The sequence below is a fragment of the Manihot esculenta genome, chromosome 9 (assembly GCF_001659605.2).
Source record: "Manihot esculenta cultivar AM560-2 chromosome 9, M.esculenta_v8, whole genome shotgun sequence".
Lineage (NCBI taxonomy): Eukaryota > Viridiplantae > Streptophyta > Magnoliopsida > Malpighiales > Euphorbiaceae > Manihot > Manihot esculenta.
The window spans coordinates 8,607,770-8,632,154 of NC_035169.2; the positions used below are offsets into that span (position 1 = coordinate 8,607,770).

Here is a 24,385-nt window from a genome sequence, read left to right on the forward strand (position 1 = left end):
ATTAAAGCAAAGCTTAGACAATAGATCACTCTGTACAGGGTCCCTGTCCAAACCACAACCTCGTAGCTTGTGACCACATGTTCAACACAACTTACAAATGAACTGAAAGGAATAATATAATTGAGCAATAAATTTCAGTACAAGAGAATAGCAGAGGTACGTTCATTACCTAAGTTGATGACCAGAAAAAGTGTCAAGTGATTGTCAGGGCCCAAAAAGATTGAGACGCAAGAGATACCATTGACATCTGCTAGCAATGGTGTCAAATGTTTAGTGCTCTACGAGTGGAAGGGTCCCTAAACATGTGCAGTTATCATACGCGTAAGGCAGTGACCAATCAAAAAGAATGTAGGGATTTTCCTGTATAATGCAGCATTTGTACTGGAAGAATAATTTCAATCATGCACGACTATGTACAGTAGAAAAAAGCAAAAAGGAATAATTAGCTTTTCTCTTCAAGCTTTTAGCTTCGGAAGTCCTGGGTCAATCTGACATTTACCTCCCTTCTTGCACCTTCCAAAGATAAAAAGAACCTATATTATAAACCCTATTGCAGATTCTAAAACATAATAAAAATGTGTAAAGATCACAAAAAACTGAGCATGTCCTTATCAACTACTCACCAGAAAATGCCACCTATACACTTAGTTTTGGAAAATAACATTTCATCTCATAATTGGATCAGATGTAGTCTCTCTCTCTCTTTCTCTATATATATATATAAAAGAAATATATCAATGTCTTGTTCCCAAGGCTCCATCACAGGTAGGCATAAATATTATCAGTTAATAGCGATGGAATGCTAATCACACCATCAAATCTCTGAGAAGACTTAAAGTGAAAGGCCATGTGCTTGAAAAGACTTGAGCAAAGCCAACCATCAAGCAGCAGGTGGGATGTGGAAACTCCACTAACAATCACTTGAAATATAAGCCCGCAAACAGTTTCTCAATAATAGTAAACTCTGCTTTAAAACAGTAAAGAGAGAATGATACCTCAAATTGTCCCCTTCTGATTATCAAATCAACTTTCATTAAAAAGGTTACTGATGTGCAGTTTTTCTAATCCAAGAGCTGTATGGTTCACCGAGTTTTCTACATTATGCAAGTCATAATCAATCCTCTGCATCTCCCTTTCATACTTATTATGAGCCAAAGTGTCTGCCACGTAATTGTTCTCTCCAAAACAGTCGCCTACTTTACCTAGTTGTCTCATGATAGTTGCTTTCCGCTTCAGAGATCAGTAACAGCAATAAAATCTTCCTATTAAGTGCTTAGTGGTCATCTTCAGAGCACCAATATCACCTAAACCTAACTGATAAGAAGCAGTATCTGAAAGCATAAATCTTCATATTATCTTATAGAGATGCACGCTCAGCGTGCTCTCAAAAAATAGACTCAATCAAAATTTTGTTTCAGAATTATCATTTTTCTTTAAGAAAAAAAAAAAGAGAAAAATCCTGAACGTTCCTGCAGTTGGCTGAAAGATTCAGAAAGTTCAGAGAGAAGCCAACACCTAAAATATGTAGAAGAGGCACCAAAATAAAGAAAATTGAAAGCATGACAGCATGAGTGCAGGACTTGCATTTATTTTCCATCAACAGAGTTGAGAGCCTCCAAAAAAAGGCTTCACAACTAGTTTGAAAATGGTGTGCACAAATCCACTCCTTTGTGGTCACTTAATCCCTCACCATAAAAAAGAAGATAATTTTGAACACAAACAGCTGCGATGGAACTGAAGCCAGTGGTAGTAACAACGAGTTATCACTTCATATAGACAAATTAAAATTCAATGGTAGGAAACCTTATACAAATACGCCTCAGCCAAATTAATGGAGATAGTTTTCTCATAAGTAAACGGCACTTAAGTTTTCAATCATTGCCACATGATGAGATAGAGCTCAAATCTATAGGATAAGAAAATCTTAATGCTGTTCATAGTTGTCCATAATGAAATTATACACAAAACGTTTTCAGTGGATCCATAGTTGTCAGACTAGGCTTAATGTACAATGAAACCCTCATAATAAGTGGATAAATCAACCTAGTAAATTCTTACACTCTTTTTGCTAGGGCAGTAACTTGCATGCGGAATAATAATTAAAAAAAAAACTTGCATTTCCTAAGTCAGAGTAATTAGTAGTCTATTTCTTGGTGTATCATCCTTTTGTTGAGTTTTAGATTCTTATTTCTTCTTCCTGACCTGCTGGACACCTTCTTCATATCCTTCTATAAAGCGTTTGAGAGCATCTCTATATGCTGACGCTCTTGTCACGTACACCCTCTGCAAAGCAGGCCTTAATGTCTCGAAACCTCCTCTTGCAGCCACCGCTGTTGATTCAATTTACAGCAGAAAAGAACACTGAATGTTAAGGCTTCACAGAGAGAAATATAAAGATCAAGCAGAACATTGGAGTGGCTTTATTTTCCTTATGTCTGTAGTAGGATGAGGAGTAAGAGGAATTTAGCAGTAAAGTATGGTTACATAATTCTAAAGAATGCTAACCAAATGAATTTCCTAATGCATAATGTTTCTATGGCATATGGCATATAATATGCTCTTTTGGGCACCTTTAAGCATCAATATTTCCTTTTCCAAAATAAAACCCCAGGTATTTGTATCTCACCATAAAGGAATTGTTGTGAAAATATACTCAAAATGACAGTAACCAGAGCATAAAGTGGCTCAAAGTAATCTTCTTCAAACCTTCACGTTTCCCATTGCATCTTCTTTTAATTTTAGGATTATGAGCTGGGTCATAACAAGAATAATTGTACCCAAAAGGCATGCTTTATATCATTGTAAAATCAAAATCATAAGGCAACACCCAGAAACAAATTCACTAAACTCAAACCCAAAATAGTTGACTTGCAAAATTTTAAAAGGCTGGAGATACACCAACTAGAACCAAAAAGTGACTCCCTTATAGCCAAAGCTTCTTGTTGTCCCTTGAAGCAACCCATAGGTCCAACACTTCTGATTCCAAATTATCCAATTCAAGGACCCAGAGACAAGAACAAAAGATACAGTAGCCTGTCACCTTCATAACTAGACCACATGTTTGACTCGTTAAATAGACATTCATTATGAATGAAACAGAGACCTTGTATGAATTACTTCTCAAAAGACACTTCTGACTTTTGAGAAGGAGCATTTAATCAAGTCTTACTTATTATCTAAAAGCCTTGCTTCATTAATTAGGTTTCAAATTTATAGAATATATTAAGTAGTGAAAGTACGAGTATCTAGGAAAATGAATTACCTTAGAATATTCTCTCTATTTAGTAATCCGAAAAATAAGTAAATCTGATGATACCTTAATATAGTTAACTTCTATAAAATTTCAGTTCTTTTACAGTATGATAGACTCTATAACATATTCCTAGTCGATTATAGAATGTTTGAGGCTTAGGCATGTTAGCTTGTTTATGTGCTTATTTCCTGTGTCAACTTCTATAGCTATCCTCATCATGCTTCTACCCCGTTAACCTAGAATCAATAATGAATAAAGTGCATGTTCAAAGTTCTGCAATCTCACCATGAATGACAATCATGTACATCACTAAAAGAAAAAGTTGTTAATAGTTGACAACACAATCGCAATAGTCAATCCACAAGACTGAGGATTCTTACCAAGATCTTCAAATACCGAAGGCTCTTTCTCTTGAGGTGAAGTGCTCTTTCTTCCATTGGGTTTGCCTTCACTTCCTTCCTCCTTATAGTCATTTGGCCATCCCATACCCAGCTTGCAGCATAAAGTCTTGAGGCTTTCTTCAACACCTGAAGCACAAATTGATAAAGCACTTGGTACTTCAATCTTCAAGCAAAACCCTTATCACCTAATGTTGTCCATTTTACTTCTGTTGCCAAACTTTTACAACTTCAATGATAAAAAAGCCTTCATGCAACAAATGTGTGAAATGTGCCCAATTTAAAAGTTTGACGTAAATTAGTTAACACACTTCATTAATAACCCATAAGGAAAACACTAAAAGGACACAAAATATCACAATTCATAACTATTAAAGTGTGATGCATTTAAGCAAAAGAAAAGGAAGAAGGCCCTTACTAGAAAGGGCTCGTGCCAAGTCAATTTGCGATGCTTTTTGAGATGAGGAGGGTCAGGCAGTGATGAGTGAAATGCTATTTCTTTGAGATTGTAGCGAATGTAATTCTACACCTTTCTGCTCACTACTCTTAGCTTCATTTCGATAAGAATAGGAACAGAACTGGAAGTGTGCCAACAATTCTTGGCCCTTCCAGTCACAGCAATTAATTCCATCCACTGCCTTGTTAGAGATAGCAAGGCCAGACCACTTGGGAGAGGCAAGGAAATAGCAGAGGAGAGATTTGACATGGTGAAGGTCATTGCTGCGTTCTGTTCTTCATTCAAATAACGAGCACAAAACCAGCAATTCATGTTGGCATGTCATAAATTGCTGCTTCAATATACATTTACAACATAAACAAATCTAATCCAAAATACAATACGTAAACTGCTCTATTATATGACATGAAATGATATATTTAGCCAATTTAAACAAATAGGTCATTACAATTTTTAACATATTAACCCATTTAATCCATCTAACTCTATTACATCCTCCTCCTCATTTCCCACTTCTCATGTTGATATGATTCGAGGTCCACTTTAATACCATGAGTCCACCTATAGATAATCATAATAACAAAAACATGGGTAGATGATGAGGAAATAAAATTATACAACTATATAAATTCCTAACATATATTAAGAATTTCATTATTAAATTAAACATCCAATAATAAATATACAACAAAATCAAATCCTAGCCCAATCACAGTGGCAGAACAGTGCAACAGTTAAAGGATGCAGATGAAGTACCATGAGCTAAAATACTTAAGGAAAGGTGATATTTAGACATTAGAATAACATATGCTAAAATTGAGAAAGAGAAAAATAATTGAAAAAGAAATTGTTTAGCCAAGACCATCTTCCTATTATTAAGTTAGATTACTAAGTTATCATGTAAGCAGAGGACATTACTGAGCCAACCTAATTTAAACATAACATACACAGCTTAACCTAACCCAACAAATTCAATCAGTTAATTCTATGTCGAAAGCTTATTCTAAATAAACTTATTCTTTAAGGCCTATACTCTATCATATAATAGACTTACCAATCAATTATGAGGTCAACTTGCCGTTTTAAAGAAAGAATTTTTTATAATACAGAAGACTGTTTTTATAGGTTTTACATATACTCTATGAAATGAAGTTCTCACTCACTCACTCACACACACACACACACACACACAAATTGCTTACCCATGTCAGAAATATTCATCATTCAAATAAAATGATGTAATTGCTTTTCTTTCCATTGATGAATGACGAATAGGCATTAGCTTTTTTTTTTTTTTTGTTTCTTTTTTTAAACTTTTCCTCTTAAAGCAACAACTTCTTTGAAACTATCTTGACCAGACAGAATTCGAGAAAAAACAAAAGGCAAAATTAATAATGAAATCAGACTTCGCTAACAAAGATTACTCTTTTCCCCTTTAATTCTTTGTTATCGATCAAGCAAAGCGTGAATTGCATCTATTCATTACTGGTATTTATATACAGCCTGAGTAGAGATTGGATTACAAGGAGATTATCAAGATATGCTTTACAGGATAGAGATATACAAAAGATATGATAAAGTAACTCTAATCTAATCTGATAAACTTTATCAATCTTCATCTCATTCTTTCAAATACTATCTCCATCCCCCATATGCTCAATAAAGTAAACACTTATGCAATAAAATAAATGAAATAAGAAGTTGTTTTAACAGGTTAAATCTAGGTTACAGGCTTTTCTTTTTTACATCAACATAAGCTTCTGTTCCATAAATTTTTCTTTGCCTCTCACAGTCAGGCTTCTTTTGAATTATTCTTTTCAGTTTTTTCATTTTCCTTTTCAACTGAAGCAAATTATACCAGTTTCAGCAGAATTTAAGTAACCATTCTATAAATTAACTTAGAATCAAATTAGGATATTGCAAAAATCTCTAATGTAATTTCTTTATCTAATAATTTTGCAGATGCAGAACTAACAATGTCCAAAAAAACTCGAAGAAATTAATCCTGAAATATTACTCTAATCACCGGAAAAGTTACTTGCAGATACAAGATCCAGAGAGCAGTGAACACACTCACCTGCGAGATGAAGGAAATTTTCTTCTGGATAGAACAACAGTTAGTGGATTACTGCTGGCAGAAGAACAGCGGATGAGCAACAGCAAAGAAGATCAAAGCAGCGATTGGAAGCACGTAAAGCGTGCAGCTGAGCACGCCAAAAAAGCTTCGAGGTTCAGTTTACATTTTATACTTTGGTTGGTTAATGTGAAGAAAATAAAATAGGGAAAATAAAATTAAATTCTTCTCTGTTTTTTTTTTTTTAAGAAAAATAAAAGAAAGAAAATATCAATCAAATGAAAAATAAAAATATTTTATTTATTTAAAAAGATATGAAAGGAATACTATATAATTTTATAAATTTACCCTCTACACATTTAAAAGTTTTCATAATAGGTTAAAAATAAAATTTTATTATTTATGATAATAAATAATAAATAGTAATTCTTTCCTTCTTTCCTAATGGAAGAAATTGATTTGGAGATTATAAAATTTATTTTTCCAATCCTCCATTGTTATTTTACCTCTTAACCAAATGAATAAAAAAGTTTCTTTTCCTCTTATTTTATTTTTTTTCTTTATTTTCTATGATCAAGGCCGTTAATGTTAATAATTACATATAAAATAAATTTATTCAATATAATTTAATTTTAGAATTGTTTTTCAGTAAGTCTTAATTTATATTTAATTTGATTTTTTAAAATAGTATTTTATGCATATGATACATTAAATTTTTAATATATTAAAAATTAATATAATTATAATTTAAATGAAATTAAATAAATTGATTATTTAATTTACTATAACATAATATTAATTATATGCATGTATAAATAAAAATTAATGTAGCATGCCTATTTAAATGGTTTGCATTTAAAAAGAGAATAATTATTTAGACTCATATGAAATTTTAAGATATAAATAAGTGATTTTTTTTTATATTTTTACTAAATAAATCCATTGAAAAGGTAAAATATTTTTTTTTAAATTTTTAAAAATAATCAATATTGAGAATTTGTAACAAATCAAAATTATAAAATTTTTAAAAATAAAAATTAAATCGAACAAAAAATAACAACAAATTAAATTAAAATTTTAATTTAATTCAATTGATTTTTTCTATTTCAATAGAATGTTATTCAACTTAGTCTTAACCGAAAAACTTTGGCCCAAGATCCAATTATTTCCTAGAGAGGTTTATCTTGAAAATATATTTTTCTAAAAAAAATATAACACTACAATCATTAATGTTTATTAAATATGGTTATTAGTTACAGATTTTATACTAATAATATAAAAAATTATAATTAATTGATTTATAATTAATATTTTTTTAATATATATAGATATACGATTAATTATTGCATATATATAAAATATTTTAAAAAAATTTCCACAAAAGACTTCCATATAAGGAAACTTTTTTCTTTTTTAAAAAATAAGCTAATATTTTATTAAAAATAGATATTTGGATGGTAAAAATAGATAAATATAATAATAATATATATAGATATAATCTTCTTCATACATAATAAAAGGAAAATTTTCTTTTTTAGCTACAGCCGACGGCCGTCTGCTATCTAATATGGAATCTGTTTCAAAAAAAGCCAAAATGTTTTATATTCTCCAATAAGTTGGTTTCAAGCTTTTTCCTTTCCATTCATTCTCGATAAAATCATCACATTTCTGGTATTTTCTTTTCGATATTTTGTAATTATCTAAATTTATAGCAAAATCCAATTCACAATCCCATCAAGAATTCCTTTTATTTTCAATCGAAACAATAGCCTCAAGACAAATTTCAGCCACAAAACTTCTCCTTCTCTCTCTCTCTCGTCCAAGACTCTTTCAAAATCAATTAAAAAAAACCTTGTTATGGATCCTCATCATCAACCCTCAGCCCAAAAACACCACCTTTTTTCTCTCCCCATTATAATCAAAAGAGAACTTGTTTATGCAATATGTTTAATCACGTTCATCCTAATCTCTTCAATCTTTGTCTTTGATCTTATTGACTCCCACCAACTTTCTCGTCTTGGTTTCTTGTCACAAGTCCTACTAAAGAATCAAAACTCATCGCAGGGAGCCTGTGACTACTCTAATGGAAGATGGGTTCGGGACCAAAGTTATTACAAGATTCAATCCTACGACGAAACCTGCCCGTTTCTCGATCCCGGCTTCCGGTGTCGTCAGTGTGGAAGGAAAGATGTAGAGTATCTGAAATGGAGATGGAAGCCTGAGGGCTGTGAAATACCAAGGTACATGTATAAATAAAGCTAGCTTCTCTTCTCATGCAGGGTTTGGCTTGGGTTGGATATCTGCTGTTGTATGCATGGACATGATTGATCATGTGGTGTTGGTGTAAGAGTCAATTAGAGAATGAGAATTAAGAGAACTCTTTGGAGGTAGATGGAGAAATTTAAATTCATTACATACATCTTTTTGAGGAAAGGGTTTGAATTTTGAATGAAATGAAAGGAGATTTTGGTAAGATATTGAAAGGTTTTGAGTTCACATCCTAATCGGCACTAACTGTATAAAAAAACCTTTTTGTTACAATCCTGATACATCTCCATACACAGATTTAATGCGAGCGACCTTCTGGAGAGGAGCAGGAATGGAAGGATAGTATTTGCCGGAGACTCTATTGTAAGAAATCAATGGGAGTCCTTCCTATGTATGCTAAGCCAAGGAGTTCTCAACACGTCGACAATATATGAAGAACGTGGACAACCCATAACTAAACACAAAGGTTTTCTATCTATGCGTTTCAGTGAGCACAATCTCACAGTTGAATACTACAGGGTCCCCTTCCTTGTAGTCGTCGGTCGGCCTCCACTTGATTCTTCTACTGATGTTAAAATGACTGTTAAGGTCGATCAATTGCACTGGTTCTCCGAGAAATGGGTCGGAGCTGATGTTCTCGTTTTCGGTGGAGGCCATTGGTGGAATGAAGATAAAACTCTCAAGATGTATGAACTTCTGATTCTCCTACCTAGTATAGTTATCGTTCGATTAGCGGAGTATATGCATGCGGATGCGGGAAAGACTTATCATATTTATATATATATATTGTTGGAATGTGTGCAGGGGATGCTATTTTGAGAATGGAGGAAAAGTAAATACTTCGATGCATGCGCTGGAAGCTTTTGGAAGATCTCTAGAAACATGGAAGTCATGGGCAATACAGAATTTAGATCCTCAAAGAAGTCATATTTTCTTTCGTAGCTTTTCTCCCGTACATTACAGGCAAGTTTTCTCAACATCAGCTTCACTAAACGATATGCACTAAATAACAATTTTCCATTTAAAGTTTAAGGAGATAGATTGTTTCAAAATTTTAACGAGAGTGAACTTGCAGGAATGGCACATGGAATACAGGAGGTAGATGTGATGTGGATATGCAACCAGAGACAAACAAGACGAATCTGGAACCTGAGCCTGTGAATAATCAACTGATTTCCAGTGTAATCAAACAAATGGAATTGGAACACATAAATAGTAAGATTCAGTACTTAAACATCACATATCTGACACAGTTCAGGTTTGATGGTCACCCTTCAGTCCATCGCGAGCAAGGCACTCCAGTTCGTGCTCCACAAGACTGCAGCCACTGGTGCTTGCCCGGAGTACCAGATGTTTGGAATCAAATTCTATATGCTCATTTACTGTCAATGGGATTCAGAACCAAGTAACGTCTCTTGATCAGAAAAGAGTGATGAAAAATTTTCCTTGAAAGTCAGGGCTGTAAATCAGCTTCACTGGTTTTTTGTCCTTCAATTTCTCAAGCTTCCTCAAGAGCTCCAACTTTTCTAGTCCACAAGTGGAAGGTATCTGTCAATTGTTGGAGGGAAGTTGCTATGATCGTAGGCCAATTGGCACATATTGCTGGACGACAGCCAACACAGCCGCATGCCCAGCTCCAGTAACCTGAAGGACGACAAACTGTTCAATATGTAACCATGTAAAATTGTTTATATGTTAATTAATTAGTAATATTTTTTATTAAAAAAATATTTTTATACAACAATTTACTATTGATTTTAATTGAATCAAAAAATAAAAAATTTAATTTAAATTTTAAATTAATTCAATTTCAATCGATTTTTTTCATATCAATTTATTTACCCTAACAATAAACATAAATACAAAAATAAAATTAAAATAATAAAAGAATGCATTAATTGAAGACTTTCAGTGATTAGGGGAACACACTCGCACACACACAAATTATAAAATCATTACTGAATTAATTCAGCAATTTAATTTTTTATTCTCGTTGGTTAAAATATTCAAATGAAAAGTTTCAATAAATAAATACATAAATATTCAAATGAAAGGGAAGTCCAAGCAGTATAATATATTGAAGAAATTCTATTTCCTTTAGCATTTAACTTGATTACAAGTAATTTCAAAAAGTGAGAAATTTTTTTAAAAAAATTATATTAAATTTTCTGATATCTTGATTTAACTTAAAAATTAATAAGTTTAATTTATTCATGTTCCCTATTTTTAAAATAAATTGAGTTTAAATTGAAATTTTTAATTTTATTTAAGCAACTTAAATTGAATATTGTTTAAAATTGAACAATAAAACATTATTTATTTATAGTAAATTATTTATGTTATCATATTTGGATTTGGGTAATAAATTGCTCTATATTTTATTTATAAATAAAATATTTTATTAAAAATATTTTAGTATTTTGTGATGTGTGGCTAATACAGTGATACAAAATATTATATAAATAGTATTTTAACGAGCATTCAGTCGGTTCAGTTCAAAATCGAATCAAATTGAATAAATTAAAAATTGAAAGTTTGGTATTTAAATAAATCAAATCGAATCGATTTTGATTAGAAATTGAATCAAATCGAATCGATTTGATTCAGTTCGATTTGATCCGTTTAAATTTAATAAAAAACTTTTATCCTTTGTTTTTAATATTTTAAAATTTAATTAAAATATTTTAATTTAATATGATTTAATCTCTCTTGATATTAAAAATAATATATTATTATCACTAATCGATTTGATTTGATTTTTTTTTTATCAAAATTGAATCGAATTGAAATAATCAAAATTTTTAAAATTAAAAACTAAATTAAATCAAAATAAACTTAATTTTCAAATTAATTGAGTTGGATCAGAACCAAACATTACTCATCCATATTAAATATAAAAAAAAATCCCAAAGGATAAAAAAGAACTTCGATTGAAAATATTTTCATATTTTTTATTCAAAATTCAAGGCTTTTAATATCTTAAAATACACTACAAAAAATTTAATTAAGATAAAATTGATTGGTAAAAATTTTAAATTAATAAAAGAATGCATTACACGTCACATAGCTGAGCATATCTTGCTACCATTTTTTTAATTATCCATCTTTAAAGTTTTTACACACAAGTTAAAAAAATAAATTAAAATAAAAATAAAAAGACAATATTATTTTTTAATTAGAAGGTTTATATAAATAATATGAATATAAATAATACCCACTTATTAAAGAGAAAATACAAAAATATTTAATAAAGACACTTGTTTTTTTTTTAAAAAAAAAAAACTCCTAAAATGAGTAATATATTTGCTAAATATACAAGGGCATTTGGTCCACACTTGTGATTTTGATTGATTTTGATTACACAACTAATCCAAACCTAAAATTTTAATTTTAGTCATCCACCCAATCATAAATAAAACATTACTATTTTCTTGGTTAATCTTCTAATGTGTTTATATTCCGTAAACTTTACTAAAATTTTTACTTTTATTTATTTACTTTTATAATATTTCTTAACCATTAATAATTAAATATATGGAGGGACAAAATTATTTAAATAAATTAAATATTTTTCATAAAAATGTTTTATAAATATAAATTATTTTTTACCTAAATAGAAGTGTAGTATTCATCTTAAAATTCTAATCAATTACAAATCAATAGTCAATACTATAGACTTAAATAATTTTTTAAGGAAAAATAAAGAATACTGTTAAAAACTCAACATCAAAACACTTAAAAAAGTTTCCGCTTTTCTAGACCACTCAAAAAATACATTTTATCTACTCTTAAAAAAAATTAATGATAAAATTATAATATGAACTCTTTATAAAATGTGACGTGTATATAGCTACTAATCCATTTTGAATAGACTAAAATTCATTTGAAAATATAATCTAAATAAAATGAAGTGCCATTCAATTCACAGATTATTTATTCCGTTTTAAATTATGTTATTTTTTCAAAATAATCGTCTAATTAAATTTTTTTTAAAGTAAAATTACTAATTATATTAATAAAATTTTATCGAATAAAAAGAGATATCATTTTTAATAGAGAAACGATTATACTTGATAGATTCTCTAGTTAAAATATGAACAGTTAAAATAGTATTACGACAAATCCAACTAACAGAAATATCAGTTATAAAGTCTAATAAAAATTTATAATCATTCAAAATTAAATCTCTAGATAAAATAATTTAGCAAAAATACTTCTCAAGTGTCTGTCTAAACTAATGCATAAAATAATTTGGCAAAAATATTTATTCTTCTTTCCCATCTCTCAAGCATAAATCATTAAAGTTTTTCTAATAAAACCACGGAAGAGAACTTCTATGAGATAAAGTTTAAATAAGGTTCCAAGACTGACGTCGTCGTTGCGATTCTGGAAACTCATAATAACTAGTAAACCTCCATTGAGTATTACCTTCCGAAACAACCGAATCAATAAAATTTAAAAAAAAGTCAACCACAGAAACATACCCATGGCTCTTCCATATTAACGAAAGGCCTCCTTCCAATCCTTGTCTATTGATTGAAAAGTAAACATCAAAATGTAAAAAATTATAAAAAAATTTCATACGAGACCTAAGAGTTTTTGTTTCCATCAAAAATAAAATATATGACGTGTAACTAGAAACCAAATCCTTTAATGCAATAACTGTCTGAGAATTGCCGTCATAAATCTGTCAAAAAGGTCTGTATATTCTAAAAATTGATTGGATTGTATGTAAAAAATATCCGCACTATATAGAAATTATAAGAGATGATCGGAATATCTCTAGAACTCTTAATAGGAACAATAATATTTTATTTTTCATTAATAGTCAATTAATACAGATCGTCTTCTATGGATAAGAAAAAAAAATAAGTTAAATATAGTTCAATTTAAAAAAAAAAAATATCGAAGCACCAAAAATCATAGAGAAAAACTTACATCGAAAAGTTTATTTAATTTAATTATTAAAAAGGCTCATATAAAATTTATTAAAATTAATATTCACTAATAAAAATATTTATTAATATGTTTTTTTAAATTTATAAAAATATTTTAATATAATTTTTAAAATTAATAAATTTTTTCATAATGATTAAACAGTAAATATCTTTAAAAGATTGAGAGAAAGTGTTACTTGATAGAGACGGACAAAATCATCCAGATACAGTAGAAATAAAGATCCGTGAGAAAGTTCTCCCAGAAAAAGAAAAATATCTTTCTATAATTGATAATTGATAATGCTCCTTTTGACTCTAATTTGAGCTTAGCATTAAAATTGAATATAACCTGCCATGACTTCATTAAAGAAATAGTCTTCCACTTTTGATCCATAATTCCATTGACCCAATTAATTTTGGCAAAAAAAAATTGACCCAAATACCAACAAAAATAATAAAATTATTATTTAATTTCTATATTATAAAAAATTTTAATTAATTTTTAAATTTTAAAATATATTAAAATTTTTTAATATTTTAAAAAAAATATTAATTAATTCATCTATTAATTTTTATCATTAAATATTAAAAAAATTAAAATATTTTTAATATATTTTTTAAAATTAAGAATCAATTAATAAGTTATTTGATTATATAAAGATTATATGATAAATTTTTTAAATAATAATAATAAAAGATATTAAAAAAAGAGTCGATGATGAAAGGATGAAGCCACTAGAAAGCTGATGCCTAGAAACTTCCAATTTAGAAGACAATAAATAAATAAAAATAGTGTTATTAATTGAAAAGCCAGCCAGCCAGCCAGCCAGCCAGCCAGCAGCTACAAAGTAAAACGTGTTGAACACTGACCAGACATTTGCTTGTTTTGCCTAATGACAATGACATGTCCCCATAGATGCATTGTTTACTCTTTATCCACACTTTAATTTTTTGTCGGTAATATATAACATTTAATTTTGTACAAAAATATAATTATTAAATCTTTTAAAAAATTAAAATATATTTATGCTAATTAATTATTAAAATTCTAATTATTTGGTAAAAATTGTAAATAATAGAAAATCTGCTGGTATTAAATATTTTTTGACTGCATAAATTTATTTCTAATTTTAAAAAAGACCGTTGCTTTTTTAATTAAAGATCAGGACCCAAAAAAAAAACTCAGCCAGTGTGATCTTTGGACATTCAATGCGCAACCCCTTATCCTGCTAGCTTACGTAAGACAATGACATACAAATAAAAAATTATTAATTATTAATTATATATAGAAATTAAAAAATTTAAATAATCTTAAAATAAATAACATTTCTGACATTGATATCCAGTTTTATTTTATTATTGAGTCAAGTATAATTTTACATTATTAAATTTAATAAAAAATAATATCATCAGACAGACAAGGACGAATGACCCCATAAGCTAATTTTAATTATTGTTAATATTATTTCTTAATTATACTAATTTATGCATATTAAAGTTAAATTTATTGTTTTCAACACTGCATCAAATGCATAATCACCCATCTCATGCATTACTTATTTTTTGAAAAAAAAATGTCAAAATAAACTAGTCAAATAGGTCATAGACAAAGTATTATGTTAAATAAATAAATAATTTTTAAATTTAAAAAAAAATTAAAAATTAAAAGAATAAAATTTGAAATTTTTCAGATTTAGTCAAATGTAATTATTATTTAAATTAATTTTTTAAAATATAATATTTTTTAATTAATTCAATTTTAAACTAAAGATAAATTAATAAAATAATTGATAATAACTCACATTTTATTTTAAATTATAAATTATTTTCACTCCTTAACATGACAGTTGGTGCTAACGGTGATTCTTGAAAAATAGTGTTTTCACAATGGTTGTTGTTTCTTACAATGTAGTTGTTGTTCTTCCCAAAGACGGATAAAAAAAAACATAAGTAAAAAAAATGTGTTAAATTGAAAATAAATATGAATCATATATAGAATAAAAGTAATAAAGCATTTTAATTACAAAATTATTGTATTAAATAAAAAATAATATGACAATAGTTTAAAATTATTAAAAAATAAAATAAAATTTTTTATTATACACAATAATATATATATATAATTAATTTATTTTATATTTAATAAAATAATTATTTAATCACATTTTTTATTATTTATAAAAAAACTATTATTTTATATTGTGACAATAAAAACAAATGCAATAATTTTCATTTTATTATTCATTATTATAAAAATTTCATTATTTTTATAATTAACTGCTCGATTTTTCATATGAGAGTACACTTAATGGTAATAGCAATGCATAGAAAGAAACTGAAAAAGTATATAATAAATTCAAAAGTTTATAATACACATATAATTTTGTTTTATTGAGTATGGAAAAATTAATTTAATTTAATAATAATTTTATTTATTTTCTAATTTTAGAAGCATACTTATTAGGAAATCCATAAAATTAGGATTATGATAATTTGGTAACTTTAATATCTCTTACACTAAAACTACTTTTTAACGTAATTTCTTTTTGCAGAGTCCCCAATTTGCTAACGTATTTAATTTTTTCAATAGTAAATAATACCATGTCATTTTTGTTAACAAAATCAAATATAATTTAAATAAATAATTGAAAAAACTCGAATATAAATAATATCATATCAATTAGTAGTGGACATATTAGTAATTTAAATAAATAATTATTTTTAAATTCAAAAATAAAATTTTAAAGAATTTCTATATCTATTTTGTTTTTTTTTTTTTTTTTTTTTTACTCCGAAGGGAAGAATGGTCAATTTTGTATTCAAGCTGAGGAGGCCTGCATGGTTTGCAGTCAACGATAGCTTGTGGCAGTTTTGTTAATAAAACAAAAGACTAAGGACATTTAGTAACAACAAAGAAGACTATACTCCCTCCTAAAAAATTCCCATATAAACTCCAAGTCACAAAGTCCTCTCTTCAAGCTCTTCCACCCAAACAAAACCTTTCTTTTCTCTTCACACAACAACCTCAAAGAGTCAGTCACATGGCTGTCCCTCAAAAACTTCCGCCTCCGCCATTTCCTCCTTCCACCGCAGAAACAACCACCGCGTTCTCCATCCACGGCGACTCCTCCTCCTCCTCCTATATCTCTGACGTCCATCCAGACATTCTCAAAACGCATATCCTAACTCGTCTCGACGGTCCCGCCCTCGCCTCCGTCGCTTGTGCCTCCACGGAACTCCACTCCCTCGCTTCTCAAGATGATCTGTGGACCATCATTTGCCGCTCTACTTGGCCGTCCACCGACGTACCACGGTTGCGCCAAGTTATTTCTACTTTTCCCCACGGACCTCGTTCCTTCTTCTCCGCCTCGTTTCCTCTGCTCTCCGTCGATCAAGCTTCCGCCACTTCTCCGGTCAATCATGATCGTCCATCCGAACTGATATCTGCCGTCGATATTTACTACCGGAATGAGCTCATTTTCAGTAGAGTTGTGGAGACAGAGACAGAGTCCGGGTGGTTCCGGTGCTCGCCTTTTAGAATCGACATGCTTGACCCTAAAGATACGTGTCCTACGCCTATATCGCATCCGGACACACAGGACGCTCGCCGAGAGCTGGCGGAAGAATTAACTCTGAGCTGGATTTTAATCGACGCTGTCGGACGGCGATCAATGAACCTTTCAAGCCACAAGCCGGTTTCGGTGCAGAGACACTGGCTGAGCGGTGAGGTACACGCGCGGTTTGCTTCGATATTGGCCGGCGAGAAAGGATCGTCATCGGAGTTTGTGCAGTGCGGAATTCTGGTGACCTGTGGAGGAGGTACTAGGGGTGGAGGAATGCACGTTAGGGAAGTGAGCCTGCAAGTGGAGGACATGGATGGAATGTTTTTGAATGGAAAGGACAGTTTAGGAATTTTGAACGGTTCATTCGAGGGCAAGAAAGGAATTAAGGGAAGAAGGGAGGAGGAAGGAAGGAAAAGGTACGAAGGATTCTTGGAAATGAAAAGGGAGAGGAAAGAAAGAAAATTGAGAACTGAAGGCACATTAGACACCTTATGCGTGGGTTTCGGACTCTTGGTTCTTGTTTGTCTTGGCTTTCTTTGCTTGAGATAAATTTGCAGCTTTGTTTTTTTGTTTTTCTAAACAAATTATTAATTTTCCACTATAGAATAAAATAGAGTTGTACTTATGATAATTTAACTTATTTGAATAAAAAAGAATTATACTTATTATACATTAAATTATCTATATCGTTATTATAAATAATTTATATAAATAAAAGAATACTTGTCTCCATTCGATTCATTTTGAATCAAAATTGAGATCCATCTAAAAGTTTCCAGATGCCATGGTATAAATTCCAATGATGTGGGGTTAGCAGCAAGGCATGTCCCCCCATTAAATTCTATGGTATTTTATAGGATAATTTTATAAATTTAATAGAATTTATAATTTAATTAATTTATTTTAATAAAAATTATTTATTTTATTAATAAAATTTTACTGTTAGTCGATGGTTAATTAAAAAAATTAATTTAAATTAAAATAATTAAATTATTATAAATATTAAAATGATAAAAATTAAATTATTATAAATTACTTAAAATTAAAGAAATTAAATTGCGATAAAAAATAAATTTAAAAGATTAAAATGTTATAATCTGAATTTTATAGGAATAATTATTTTATTAACTTAATAAAATTTTAAAAATTATATTATTTTCTATTAAAATAATAAAAATTAAATTGCTTTACTGAATTTTAAAAATTATATTATAAATTATCCTAAATTTTAATACACATTAAATCCACATGTATTTATTCATAAATAAATAATAAATAAATAAAAATTATGATAAATGTCGCATTCAATTATATTTTATAAATTGGGTGTGCATATGCAAAGAATTTCATATATATATATATCGTTAAAAATCTATTTTAATAATTTATCTATTAATTCTTTTCTTAAATTTGAGAATGATATTTTTTCATCAAATTAATATTTAAAAAATAGTTTTACAGTTAAAAAATAAATTAAACAATAGAATGTTTTTGTGGCATAAAAAATTATTGTATTTATTTTATATCTACATGGTCCAGATTTAAAATTAAATGGGATATAATTTTTAATTGCTTATTATTATAACTATAAATTATCATTTTAAAACATCAAATTACTTTAGAAATATTTTTACATATACTTAAACTCTTAAAATCTAATTTTAATTTTACTATAGTGAAATTACTCTTATTCTTAGTTTTACTATTTATTAGTTACCATACAGCAATTTTTTTTTTTCAACTCAAATAATAATAAATTTCATAATAAGCTTAAAAATGCACTCTTTTCAAATTAACTTGTCGAAAACTTCACTGATTGGCTTGAGTTAAAAAAAACAGCAATTCTTTTTTTTTTTTTTTTTACATATTATAATAAAAATAAATTTATTCAGTGACATTTAAAGCAGCTTCTGAACATATATTTAATTAAATATAATATAAATTCTGAAAAAGAATATAGAATACCACCCGTAATATCAACTAGAAAATATTAGTTGCTGTAATAATATAATTATATTTTAATATGTTAATTGAAAAAAATTAAAATTTTTAATTATTTTCATTTATTTTATAATTTTTTATTATACGTGTTGTGGTATTATTGGATCGTGATCCCTCTAGAATCTCTCCTTTTGACTCTTTAGTATTTGATTGTGCCTCAGGCTGTGAATTGGAGTTAGGAGATATGATGAGTCACGGAATTGTATTCAGTGGAAATAGAGTGGAGGTTGTTGATTCGCGAAGGAATGGAATCCGTTATTCTCTTACCAAAACATTTTGACATTTTAGCATGCATACAAAATGTGTGACTTTGGCTCTCTCTCCCTCTCAAAAATGGATAAGTATAGTTTTTTTTTTTGGATAAATATAGAAAGTTTGGACAAATATTGTTCGCATCTCACAATTAAAATTTTCTTTTATACTAATTAAATTATATAAATTAATAAAATTTATAACAGTCGAAACTGAAAACATAATTGAATTGCGATTGATTAATATGAAAAAATAAAAGTAAATGATTGATATATATGAACAGTTACTCTGACATTCAAATCAGTAGTAAAATAGTAAAATGAATAAATATAATAAATTATTTTAAATTCAGTAATGAGTATATAAAAATGTGTATTTTGATATTGGCGTTCATTAATTTTTATAATGTAATAAAATCAAACTGATTATTAAATATCCTGAAAATTTGACTATTATCGGCTAGTGAATAAAGGATCTTGCATTTATAAGCGTAACGGAGATTTATTAGATTATAGGGAAAATTACTTTGTAGTCCCTGAGGTTTAACGTAATTAACACTTCTGTCCCTCTATTTTGGCGATCCAACACTTAAGCCCCTCACTTTCTTTTCTGTCCAACTTCGTAGTCCTTCCTTCCAAAATAGCCGTTTGGAACACGTGAATTGACAAAATTAACCCTCTTCTTCTTCTTCTTCTTCTTCTTCTTCTTCTTCTTCCCCTTTCTGCAACTTCTTCTTCTTCTTCTTCTTCTTTCTTCTTCTTTCTTCTTCTTTCTACTCTTTCTGCAGCAGCTTCTTCTTCTTCTTCTTTCTTCTTCTTCTTCTTCTTCCTCTTCTTCTTCTTCTTCTTCTTCTTCTTTCTTCTTTCTTCTTCTTCTTCTTCTTCCTACTCTTTCTGCAGCAGCTTCTTCTTCTTCTTCTTCTTCTTCTTCTTCTTCTTCTTCTGCAACTGGAGAGAGAAAGCATGAAAGAGAAAAAAAAAAAAGGAATTTCACATTAAGAGAAGGGTATTTCTGGAAAAAATTATCACCTCTCACTTTTGACTCTTTGACCAAACGGTTTAAATGGACGGAAGGACTGCGAATTTGGACGGAAGAGAAAGTGAGGGACTTAAGTGTTGGGTCGCCAAAATAGAGGGACAGAAGTGTTAATTATGTTAAACCTCAGGGACTAAGAAGTAATTTTCCCTAGATTATATCTTGCTCACGGTAACTTTCTATGAACGCTCAATCAACAACGAAAAGAACAAATTTTAATATAGTACCTAGTCCTGATCTTTTTTCTATGAATGAGACATCAGTAACAACATGTCAATTTATTAAATTTTTATTGAGTAATTTTTATTTTATAATGATATTTTATGACTAAATTATTATATCATAACATAGTATAATTTTATTATACTAAGTAAATAAAAATTTATGGAAGTATTAACTATAATTACTACAAAAAGTTTTTGACTATTTTTATTTATTTTATCTTTAAAAAAATATTTTGATGCAAAGATTTTGTTGAATTGGATTACAACTGCTATTATAAAATGTATCACCTTGCATATACTCTGTATTAATTTAAAAAACTTCGAAAAGAGAAAAATAAGTATTTACGAAGTTTGGAGAATAAAAGATACTGATTTTCATCAATTTTTAGCTTACAGAAACGTTTACTTAAAATATTTTTTTCAAATTTATAAACTTAGATTATAAGTTAAAAAAATAAATTGTGATAACCAATTTCTCCTTTTATTGTTTAGGAATATTAAATTTATAAGCTAATTTAACTAAATATTTTATTATGCTACTTTTATTTAATTTATTTTTTTTTAAATAAAAATTAAAAATTAGAGAGTAAAATATAAAACTTCTCACATTTATTTATATACATTTACCACCAGATTAAGTCTGTGAGTGATTTATTTAATTTTAAAATTTCATTATACACCTTATTTAATATTAATAACAATAATAGTTACATTACAAACATATCATTCAAGGGGCAATAGACAATTTACATTTAAAAAATCAAAATATTAATCAATGTATCATTTATAATAAGGAGAATCAAAACATATATAAAAAATACTTCACAATATCTAAAGTTATTGCCTCAAGTTTTAAGATTCTAAGTGAATAGTAAAATATTCGTATTGTTGTATTGTTGTATTTGGAGTACAACCAGTGCAAAGTTTACAAAGATGCCACCAACATTTAGTGGTCTTAAATGTAATATTAATATTGGCATTCAAGTCAAGAGCAGCAAAATATGACTTTTTTTTTCGTAGCAGTACTTCGTGATTCGAACGGATCTTTCTAAATAAATTTTACCTACTAAACCACCCGACATTTATTGTTATTTTACCGTGATTCGAACGGATCTTTCTAAAGAAATTTTACCTACCAAATCACCCGACATTTATTGTTATTTTACCGATTTAAAGAAAATTCGAATCAATATTAATTATTTACATTATAGAAAAGCTGAAAATATTCTAAATATATTGTGTGTATATATAATTTAAATAGTTTTATTCAATTTTTCAAAAACTAAAATGTTATAAAATTGTTGAAAATTTTTTTGTTTCAAGTAAAAAATGCTGGTTTTATTATTTTCTCAATCAATTTCCTATATTATATAGTAACTGTAAGTATTCTGTTTAATTAATATAAAAAAATTGCAGGTTCTAGGAATGATAAGGCAAAAGTTTGTTGCAAAGAAAGATTTTTTAATACATAAAATAATTATTTCAAAAGATCATGGATATGCAAAAAGGGCGTTTTTCTATTGTTATTTTTTATTTATTTATTTTGTTTGCATTTTATTTTTTTACTATTAAATTAAAATTTTATCATCAATAATTTTAAAGATATTTGTTAATCAATTTATTTTACTTTGCAAAAAATAGATTTACAAAAGAAAACTATTCTCATAAAGATATCATATATGTGTAGGAATGTCTTTCTTTAAGATTGCGGAAAGCTAAAGTTTTTGTAAGGAGAGTATAAAAAGTAATTTTCAGTTTTTATATTAATATTTGTTATTCAATTTGTATTAAAGTGATATTATATGGTTAATAAAAAAATAATTTTTAAATATTATTAAATATAATAATATAAAAATTATATCATAAAATATAATTTTAATATAAATTAAATTATATAATTTAAGTGAAAAATTAATAAAATTACATATAATTATATATATATATATAATTAATAAAAATATTAATTAATAATTATATTTCATCTGTTATTTCAGCATTTAAAAAATAGGGTTTACAGTGTATGAGTGAGCTTAGTTGGAGAAGATCACTCTTTTCCTTTTATCCATTTTCATTTTTTTTCAGTGACACATAATTATCACTCTATTATTGTGCCACCTGTCTCAGTCACTCATATTCAAATATATGGATATACTAGTGTATCTCTCTCTGTCAGGCGATCATTTAATTTCGTTCAGTACGCATAATGAAAGGATTACGAGGTGACTGGATCTACTCTCCTACCTGTTGTCGTATCACCGAATTAGACTATTATTTAATGAACTTATCAGTTTGGTTTGTTTTGGACATAGACTGAAACATGTGATATTGGACCGGTCTGTTTTAGCTTGTCTTGATGGATTTTGAGCTTATCTTCTATTTTAAAATTCAGCCTTACTCTAAATGAAAAAAGTCCGACAGTTATCAACATTTAAAAATTATTATTATTTGCTAATAACGCGAACTACTATTTTATAAATTTGAATTGAGTGAGTAATAAATTTAAATCCAGTAAATAATAAATTTGAATTGAGTGAATAATAATAATAATAATAATAATAAATATAAATGTATGTACATTATGAAGAGTTACTACTCTCCATGTTTAAAAAGTGAGCATTGGGCACATGATAAAAACGTGATAATACAAACTCACTAGAGATCAATAAAAAAGCTGAAGGATTTTTGCTTTCTTTTTGTCTTGGAGTCAATTTCAAAACATTCACTTCATGCATTTAATTCTGCAATTACGGATTCATTTAAATCGTTAATTAATAACTATAACTACTGCTAAATTACTTCATAACTTAAAATTTATGGATTTTATTTTTTCACCATAATATATTAAAATCTGATGTACACTCATATCCTTTTCACTTATTCAAACTCAAATGTATACTGTGATAACCATTATAGATATATAAATAAAAAATGTAAATAAAAATATAATATAATTTTATTGATTTTTTACTTAAAAATATATAATTTATTTTAAATTTTATAATTTAATTTAGACAGCGGTGACTGTTATAGATATATCGACCTAATTAATGGGCTGTAAAATAATTTTTCAAAAATTTATAAAAAGTATATAAAAAAGAAAATTTTAGGGTAAAAGTTTCTTCCTTTTATCATTTTGGCATAAAAAATTTAAATTGAAAGCGTCAAGTCTCACATTAACTAGATAAATGTATTGTATATTAAGTTTCACATTAACTGAATATTGAGCAAAAAATGCTTTATATATAGTTTAATTTTTTTTTATTAAATTTGTATATCTGAAATTATATATATATATATAAATAAAATTAAAATTTCCTCTAGCAAGGACAGAGAAACCACTTGCATGCAACTTTAATTTCTGGACAAGAAGGTTCGTTGCATTAAAACTTGGAACTTTTAATAATTAGGTAGGGAGTTAACGACCATATTTATTAGTTTTTAGGAGTTGCTGGGACATGATGAGCTTTCTATTTCTAATTTAATTGGTCCTTGTTCTTTTTTCTAAATTAATTTCTTTTTTTTTCTTCATCAATTGAAGAACTTTTTCTTGTGGTTCACATTATTTTCTGTATAAAATTTTAGACCTAAATTTTTATTCACTTTAAAAAGAAATAATTTACTCTTACAAGGACAAATAACTTCTTATTTAGTAAAAAAATAAATTATATTTTAATTCTTAAATTATATTATAATTTAACATGTTAGTTTCTTTATTTTTAAAACTGAATATTTAAATTATTTTATTTTCATTCCGGCCCAATGCGTAATCCCATCATTTATTTCTCAAGGTAAATACCAAGTTAAATCTCTGAAAATTATTTTCTTTACAGAGTATTGCTATTTTCATATCTAAATTCAATTTTTTTTTTCATACCTTTTTCGTTTATACCGTAGTTAGATCTTCTATAAATTTTATGTAATTG

General features: G+C 27.8%; 2 protein-coding genes and 1 pseudogene across 2 annotated transcripts; 2 read left to right on the forward strand and 1 right to left on the reverse strand.

Moving 5' to 3' along the window:
• Window positions 1-1,911: 1,911 nt before the first annotated feature.
• Window positions 1,912-6,349, reverse strand: LOC110622144 (annotated as a pseudogene).
• A 1,597-nt stretch (window positions 6,350-7,946) lies between these two features.
• LOC110622530 (protein trichome birefringence-like 8) lies at window positions 7,947-10,121 on the forward strand. The gene is made up of 4 exons (XM_021767064.2): window positions 7,947-8,422; window positions 8,747-9,136; window positions 9,255-9,413; window positions 9,526-10,121. The coding sequence occupies exons 1-4, from the start codon at window positions 8,040-8,042 to the stop codon at window positions 9,857-9,859; spliced, it is 1,266 nt and encodes a 421-aa protein (XP_021622756.1). The 5' UTR covers window positions 7,947-8,039; the 3' UTR covers window positions 9,860-10,121.
• A 6,226-nt stretch (window positions 10,122-16,347) lies between these two features.
• On the forward strand, window positions 16,348-17,618 carry LOC110622138 (probable F-box protein At2g36090). Its single transcript, XM_021766543.2, has one exon. The coding sequence runs from the start codon at window positions 16,429-16,431 to the stop codon at window positions 17,497-17,499; it is 1,071 nt and encodes a 356-aa protein (XP_021622235.1). The 5' UTR covers window positions 16,348-16,428; the 3' UTR covers window positions 17,500-17,618.
• The last annotated feature ends 6,767 nt before the right edge of the window (window positions 17,619-24,385 follow it).

Bases quoted from the DNA above. Each gene is read 5' to 3' on its own strand.
- LOC110622530 (XM_021767064.2), top strand. From the start codon at position 8,040: ATGGATCCTCATCATCAACCCTCAGCCCAAAAACACCACCTTTTTTCT. The intron at 8,423-8,746 runs GTACATGTATAA...CTCCATACACAG, and splicing joins GAGGGCTGTGAAATACCAAG to ATTTAATGCGAGCGACCTTC. The intron at 9,137-9,254 runs GTATGAACTTCT...GAATGTGTGCAG, and splicing joins GAAGATAAAACTCTCAAGAT to GGGATGCTATTTTGAGAATG.
- LOC110622138 (XM_021766543.2), top strand. From the start codon at position 16,429: ATGGCTGTCCCTCAAAAACTTCCGCCTCCGCCATTTCCTCCTTCCACC.